This window comes from Humulus lupulus, chromosome 3, assembly GCF_963169125.1.
Source record: "Humulus lupulus chromosome 3, drHumLupu1.1, whole genome shotgun sequence".
Lineage (NCBI taxonomy): Eukaryota > Viridiplantae > Streptophyta > Magnoliopsida > Rosales > Cannabaceae > Humulus > Humulus lupulus.
The window spans coordinates 243,981,777-243,990,087 of NC_084795.1; the positions used below are offsets into that span (position 1 = coordinate 243,981,777).

Sequence of the window (8,311 nt, forward strand, 5' to 3'; positions counted from 1 at the left end):
GAGATGAAAATCATAATAACTCCAATGATTAGTAATTAACTTTTCTTTTGTATTGTCAATTGCTGGATAATGTAATAATAATGATTGACGCAATAAACTCTCGTATCAGAAAAATTTATTTTTTTAAAAATAGATAATTATAAGCACATGAGAAAGAGAAAAAAATGATAATATTTAGTTTTATTATTTTTGAAACACCAAATTATCTAGTCCAGGTGGCAATAACTAGTTAGTTGTAATTAGTTGATACAGGTTTTCTATTACTATTTTCTATTTAAATTTAATTAATTATTTATTTTAAAAAAATTTCTCTCTCTCTGTTCTTTGGTTTCTGAATCTCTCATTCTCTCTCATCAAAACTCAAATCGCGAAAATCAAGAAACGTTAACACAAAACCCAAGAAAATATTATTAACAAATTTTATATATTTTTTAAATAAAATCAAATAAAAATAAGAATTCTAGGGTTTCCAAATTCTCTCAGTTTCCCTCTCTTTGCCTTTGATTTTCCTTCCGTCCAAACACCCGCGAAAGTATTATTACGAGGAGGAAAAAGGGTACCAGCTCCGTTCGGTGGTCGATTTTTTTCAATTTTGTTTGTTTATTTAGATCCTGAGTTTTCTCGGAAAAGCTGCGTTTCCCGGGAAATTTTTTCGCTCTATTTCCAGCTGTAATCGACGACCTAGTTCGGTAAGCCTCTTTTTTATGGATTTGTTCCGAACCAATAGGACGAGAAATATTGTTTTGATTTTTCTTTGAAAGTTTTTTTCTCTCAACTATTCATGTTTATCGTCTATAATCAAATCCAAATGGCTTTTTCGCTGAGTTAATTTCGATTAAATTTGATTGTTTACGTGAAAAATATATATTATGCTTCAATTTCCTCTTTATCTTTTATATGTTTCCCGGTAATACCAGTTTGGTTTTTTCTTTACATTCTTTAGAATTGAAATTTAAAATTCTTGTTTTTATATGTTTGGATTTAGGTGTGTTTTTTCTCATGTGATTTGTTCTGGAGGAAAAACTTGCTGGTAGTTGGAGTAAAGAAAGGGAGCAAAATCCTTATTAAAGGCTTTTAGATTGTCTGAGAGAGATTTGGAGCTCCAAGATAACCTCTTCTTCTTCTTCTTCTTCTTCAAGGTAACCTCAATAATCCACAAGATAACCTATTTGTGGATTATTGATAAATTTCTATAGTGAAACTGGGTTCTCTTTGATCTTGAATTGTTTGAATATTGGATGAGAAGTGTTTTATGGATTTGGAAGCGTTTCCATCTTCAAGGGACTTGGTGAAATGTTGTAATTGTGGTTGTAGTTGTTCCTCGATTAGTGGTACTTCAGGGCCTTGGTTTAGGTCTGTGAAGAGAAAATATGACGAGGTTGAGGAAAATAAGCCATTCTTCATACCAGGCTTCGAACCTTTATCGGTTGCTCGGGTCCAAGTTGAGAATGAATGTGCTGCACTACGAGAGATGGTTGGTAACCAGCAGCAAACGATACAGGATTTATATACAGAATTAGAAGAGGAGAGAAATGCTTCCTCGTCAGCTGCAAATGAAGCCATGTCTATGATACTCAGGCTACAGAGGGAGAAGGCTGAAATCCAAATGGAGGCCCGGCAATTTAAGCGTTTTGCTGAGGAGAAAATGGCACATGACCAACAAGAGTTTATGGCAATAGAAGACCTGTTGTACAAGAGAGAGCAGGTCATTCAATCACTCTCATGTGAAGTGCAGGCCTATAAGCATAGGATGATGAGTTATGGGCTCACAGAGGCAGAGGCTGAGGGTGAGAAGGGTAATGACAACATGATGGAATTTGACTCACAAAACGAGATTCCAATGTTTGAATACCCACCTTTGAGATGCAATCTCAATGAGAACCTAGGTTCTTTGGAGGTTGATGACGACGATGTTGCAGATGTTGAAAAACACGCATTTGGTGAAACACCTCGTGGTAGAGATCACTTGAAAAATTTAGAGCATAGGATTCACCAGATGGAGAGATGTCCAAGTAATAATCAATTGGAAGGGGATTTTGCAGGTTCTAAGAACATTTTAGAAAAGGTGATAGTTGGCCACTCTCCTAGGCGGTCAAGACATTCCAGGAAATACTCAAATGATTCACCTTCATTTTCAGGTATGGTCAGAGAAGCGGGCACAGATTTCAACACTGAATCTCCAAGGTTCAATGTTAGTTTCAAGAAGACAGAGTATGTTTCACACGCAGAGGAGTACAGCACAAGAAATGCAGATTATGGATCAGAGATTGGAGACGACATGAGCGACAGGGTTTATACCATTGACTCAATCCATAATGGGGTGCCTTACAATGGTTATGCGGAGGTTAAAGCTGGAGTTGGGATTGGTGAGGATAACATAACCACTCCAAGAGGATCTTATAATCAAGGTGATATTGGAGATCCTGAAATCAAGAAGCTCTATATGAGGCTCCAGGCACTTGAGGCTGACAGGGAATCAATGAGGCAAGCAATTCTTTCAATTGGAACAGATAAAGCTCAACTAGTGTTACTGAAAGAAATAGCACAACAGTTGTGCAAGGATGTGTCACCCTCAAGACAAATTACTGTTAAAAAGCCATCTATTCTTGGAAGCTTTTCCTTCATGTCTGTTTTCAAGGTAACTGCAACTGACTGCAACTGATTCTTTTGCTTCTTTGACATCTTTTTTATTTTTTGTTAATTGCAATTGACTCGGCTGTTTCTTTTGATGTTTGGCCTTCAGTGGATCATTTCCTTTGTTTTCTGGAAGAGGAAAGCTCGCCGAAGCAAGTAAGTAATTCATTAGTGATTTACACAATTAGTAAAGAATAGGCCTTTGTCTTATGTTTCATGGTTCACATTTTTTTTTCTTTTGCGATGATAAACAAAAAGTGCATCTAATAAGCTGATGATTGGATCAATGGTATTTCTGATTAAGTTGATGAACAACAATGATTTGTAACGAATTAACAGTATCCTATATGAAGTATGCATATTATCATTTTAAATAGAGAACAGATAGTTCAGTTTGAACATATAGTTCTAGGAAAGAGTGTCTGTACCCTTGAACAATTTGTTGATCACTAGTTGCATATGCCAAGAAAAGCTCCTTTTAATATATTCAGTCTGATGTTTAGAATAGAAATCTCTTTCTTTCGTCTTGGTGTCTATCCTTGAGCAGTTTGTGTTAATCACTACTTGTTTAACGTGATAATGTGCTTAGTGTAGGAATCTGATGTTCTTCATGCATTTCTCAATTTGTAATATGATTGCAGATACATGTTTGGGTTATCAGCCAACAGTATGGGTTTGCTGATGCTTCTGGAAAAAGGGCCCCGCACAAGGCATTGGAGATGTCTTACAAGCACTCAAGTGTAAAGCCAATAATCAAATCATCCATACACTACCCTATTGAAGATTATGCTCAAGTATGCGTCTCCTTTCGGATTTTGATAGCGGATTTTTTAATTTTTTCTTCTTCCTCTTCTTCTTGGATTGTTTGTAATTTGCAAAGTTATTTGGTTTGATTGGTTTTGAATGTAATTTCCCAGTTGACCTGTAAATCATGGATGCGGATGGGATGTAGGTCATTGCTTTGGTCATATAGGTTGGGTTTGGGGGGCTGGAGTTCAACTCAAAAGTATAGCTCTCTTGTACATTACAAATTGGTTGAATTCCCTATTCAAATATGCAATGCCTACTCTTTCTTCTCTTCTAATTTGGCCTTTTTTTGGCCGGCCAACGTGTGAAAGCTGACACTGAATGCTGTGTGTGTGACAACATAGTCGGCCTGCCAATATATTATAGTAGTTTTGCTTTTGTGTATTGGCATTGGTTGACCACGACCATTTCTGGCGTTGCCTTGGCCATGTTGAATATTAGCCAAATTTACATAGCGTGTGGTGTATACTAAATCTCCACCATTGAAGTGTTTCAATAAATATCCGATGGTTAAAATAGTTTGTACAGTACATGTAAGGCTATAAAGACTGTCATATTATGGTGTAGAGAGGGATGCAGAAAAAAAAAGGAAGAAAAACCGGTAGAAGGGGTGGGGATTTCAAAGCTTAGTTGCCAGGCGTTTTGTTATTAAGAAAACTTATCTCTATAGTTTACTACCTTTGGAATTTTATAGTTTTATATCATTTGGGATGTTTTCATGAGATTCTACAACAAGAATTACATAATAGCATGACTAACTAAAATTGTTTGGTTGTTCGACTTGTGGTTAATGCATAGTTTTTTTTTTCACAAAAATTATTTATAAATGCTACCTTACATCATTGGCATGTAATAATATTATATTACATCATTGTCACAATTCCTTTGTGCTAGTTAATTACTTTATTATCACTACGTAAGATGGTGAATTAAGTTTGTGCCAGTACTGAAGCATTTGCCATGACTGCCTTGCCCCATGAAGAACACCAAAATGTCATATACCTGGTTCTCATTCATTCACATAATTTTGTGGGCCCAGTATCATTATTTTATTTAAACAAGCACAACTTGGTCCCTCTTACAACAAAAGCATGTTGCCCAATATTTTTATACAAATTAAGAGGCATCATTCATAGCCACCAGTATGTAAGTTGTGGAGAATCATGCTGTTTATTTAACTATAGTAAATTGGTTTTTTTTTTAATTGAAATTTACTTGTATTTTAGGTGAAATCTGAGGAGGGTTAGGATAGTTGGAAGGTTTTGGGAAGTACTTGTATTGGCCTTCTGGTTATAAATGAAGTTCCGAAATTATTATTAAGGAGTTAGGAAACTTCTGCCTTTGTGGCTTAATTGCAAGGACAGACAGACCAAAAACGCTTCCAACATTCGTTTTGCTAACTGAAGAAACGTCAAGAATCAAGATGTCAATTACCTTTTCTTACATCTCCATGAAAAAGATGAAAAAAAGACAGAATTGATATTTATTTAAATTATATTATTAATTTTTATCGTTTAGTTGGACTAATTTTGTTCTAAAATGTACAATTAGTTAATGAAAAGATTGTAATTAATCCATATCGCATGATCCTTGTAACAAATTATAATAATAGACCCTCTAAAGAAAATCAGAGCCAATGAACTTATTTATAAAAAAATTTATATTTTCATGTGTATTTTATTGATAATATAGACATTAGGTTCCAATTCTAAATGAGGTTATCATAATGAATGAAGGGATTTTTACAATTATATACATATAACATAAAATAATTACAAAAATCATCAACATAATTTTATTTACAAAAATACTTTGCCACATCATCAAAAAATAGTGGATTTAAAAAATAATATACTTGAATTGGAAATATTTCCAAAACTCATTTTTTGGTTTTTCAAAAGTACTATTTGGTTACTTATAATGGTGATAATGTAGGAAATACATATTGCAGGGTCTATTTATTTTCATATAATTTACATATTATCAAACATACATGTAAATTCCTAAAACATGCTCTTATGGAATTGATAAACAGAGTTAAGTACAGAAATTAACATATACGCAACAGAAGTGGAACAACTCATTCATTCAATCTCTCTAACCCGTGATTCCTTTATGTAGTAGAGTATTATCAAGAGATTGAACTAGATCAGCAACACAGTCTTCCTCACCAAGTCTTTGATCAACCTAGAACTAGTGTGAGCTGGTTCTCAACACATGAGATAGAGACCTAAAAGAGAAGAATAAGAGTCAACTGAGTGTGACAGGCAACTTAATCCTAAATATCATATTCCTTCTTGAAAATTTTAGATATCATATTCCTTATATAGGCAACTTAATGAGCTTTATTTAAATTTAAATTAATTAAAATAATAAACAAACAGATAAAAGTCTTGGGCTCCCACAAATGGACTTGGACCAATCTCTTTGTTTTGAATTTAAATCCCAATTGGGCCTAAATTAAAAACTTTTTATTTATTTATTTTTTAATTAATTAAATCCTTATTCAAATTAATTAATTATAATTTGAAACTTGATTTGATATTATTTATTTACATTGACACCAATTTATCAATATTAATAAATATACTCAAAGATTCTCTTTTATTTTCTAAATCTCATATCTCTGTAAATTTTCCAAAATTGACCTAGTCAAATTTGAAAATCCTAATTGATAATTAAATCAATTAATTGATACATTCTAAATGATTTACTCAAAGGTGATGCGGGGACCATGGATCCATAAAATCAAGCTCCAATAAGTTATCGTGAATTTATTGACGAATAATTTCACTACCTTATTAATTCTTCGTGACTCCACTACAGACTCGGAATTGAACTCTTGAATTCATAGAACATATTTTCCAAACCATAAATACGTTATCCATTGTTATAACTATTACAGTCAGTCAATCCTCTATCGATGACTTACTAATGAGCTAGGTACAAATTACTGTTTTATCCCTCATCAATATTTTATCCTTAATTTCCACTAAGTTTCTTATAAATGATATTTTTGTGAACTTAATCATAGAAATGAGATCTCAATCATTTAACATTTTGAACAAAGAAATTAAGGAAATCATCTTTTCGCTTCTAATACAGAAGTTATAGATTTCATATCTATGAATAATACTCCCACTCAATTACACTACTAAATCTCCAAGATGTAAGTATGGGCTAGACCGTAGGGTAAGCTAGTAACGAACAAGTCAAACGATTTAAATAATATAATTAGCAGAATATTATCACTCAGAATTAAGAACGACTTAACCTATGGTCAACGTTATGACATTGATTAGATTCGATAACAACGATACTTATTTATCAATCAATAATCAAAATCGGTCCTATTTCGATGTAATCAAATACATCCGATCTTATCTACTTGGTCAATGCCTTGGACAAGACATCACACCTCGAATGTGTAAGTAAATCATATCATAGATTACCTAATCAGTGAAAATTCAATGCGCTGGTCTAATCTTAGGACTCGTTCTTTTGAACATATAATTACAACTATAATCCACTGTGACCTAGTCATTATAATTGTAACCATCCATATGTTCAGGATTTTATAAATGTTTGTATTATTTCAATAATAATGTAATAAAATGAGCAAGTAACACGGTTGTCAAACTACATAATTTCTACTACTTTTATTGACAATATGAAATCGTGTTACATTTGACATGGTTTTATAAGGCCATAAAACCCAACAGATAAGTTACCACTTGATTACTTTTCACAAAAAAAGTTTATTTTTAGTAGGGGTGCATGTCTAGACCCGAAGAACCACAAGACCTGCCCGACCGCACCCGAAAAACCTGAAAAAAAGATGAAACCCGTGTGTTTGGGTCGAATCGGGTTAAACCCGACCATAGGTTTGGGTGGCCGTTTCCATCAGCTTTTGGTACACTCGAACCCAACCGAGCATTTTTTTTTATTTTAAGTTTTAAAAAAAATAAATTATAAATTAAAGTTGAGTAAATTGCAATAATTTTACAAATTAATTTTTTTCTAAGTAGTAAGTTTTATGTACTAAGAAGTCTATTTTTAATCAATGGTAAAATATATTAATCACTTAAAATTTACAAAAATAATAAACTAAATCCAAATTGTAAAAAAAAAATAGTTAAAAGTCTAATTTTTTAAGAAAAAAAATGGTATTTAAAAAGAAAAAAAGGACAAGCCAACCCGATTCGACACGACTCGAACTCGACCACACCCGCAACCATCTTGGTCAGGGTCGGTGTTAGTTTCCCCACCCAAACCCGAGCTCCCACCACCCGACCCGATGCAAACCCAATCAACACCTGATACTATTTCGGACGGGTTCGGTATTAATTTTCCCCACTCGAAAAATCCGAACTCAACCAACCCAAAACTGACAAACTTGCCCGATGAATATACATTTTGGTTACCTCCAAAATTTATTTATCGATAGTATTTTATCTTAAAATACTAATTAGTATTTTTAGGCTATATTATAGTGTCTTATTATTTAAGATACTTTTATGTTACCTTCAAACTTGTTTTAGGAACTAATGTGTTACAATTAAGTATAACAAATTACTCTAGCTTATCATTGAAATTTATTTTTAGTATACAATATAGTAACTTTTTTTAATGAAAAATTTTAATTCACTTTTTAGTCAATAATGTAATTTACATGTAAATAATAGTGTTTCTTTTATTAATCAAACAAAAAATAAACTTAGAAGTTAATTTTGTATTATAAAAAAATACACATTTTGATTTTTTATTATGAATTTTTCTATAACCAAATTAGAAAGAAACTACATAGTTATTTTTTAAATAAAAAAAAGCAGAAAAGAAATTTTTTGGTTAACCAAATTGTTTACCGAGT

The 8,311-nt window shown here is 32.6% G+C and overlaps 1 protein-coding gene across 2 annotated transcripts; it reads left to right on the top strand.

The window, feature by feature from the left end:
• The first annotated feature begins 309 nt into the window (after positions 1-309).
• On the top strand, positions 310-4,958 carry LOC133823528 (myosin-binding protein 7). Of its 2 annotated transcripts, XR_009888393.1 has the most exons (5): positions 310-689; positions 986-2,638; positions 2,744-2,790; positions 3,276-3,428; positions 4,668-4,958. XR_009888393.1 is itself a non-coding variant. In XM_062256341.1 (4 exons), exons 2-4 carry the CDS (start codon positions 1,253-1,255, stop codon positions 3,376-3,378), a joined length of 1,536 nt encoding a protein of 511 aa, XP_062112325.1. In that variant the 5' UTR covers positions 310-689; positions 986-1,252; the 3' UTR covers positions 3,379-3,718. The 2 variants fall into 2 exon arrangements, 1 of the variants encoding a protein (XP_062112325.1); XM_062256341.1 differs by lacking the exon at positions 4,668-4,958 and having other exon boundaries at positions 3,276-3,718.
• The last annotated feature ends 3,353 nt before the right edge of the window (positions 4,959-8,311 follow it).

What these genes read in the sequence shown, in the direction of transcription:
- LOC133823528 (XM_062256341.1), top strand. Translation starts at nt 1,253, where the DNA reads ATGGATTTGGAAGCGTTTCCATCTTCAAGGGACTTGGTGAAATGTTGT. An exon ending in CCTTCATGTCTGTTTTCAAG is followed by an intron (nt 2,639 to 2,743) that starts GTAACTGCAACT and finishes TTTGGCCTTCAG; the next exon opens with TGGATCATTTCCTTTGTTTT. An exon ending in AGGAAAGCTCGCCGAAGCAA is followed by an intron (nt 2,791 to 3,275) that starts GTAAGTAATTCA and finishes ATATGATTGCAG; the next exon opens with ATACATGTTTGGGTTATCAG.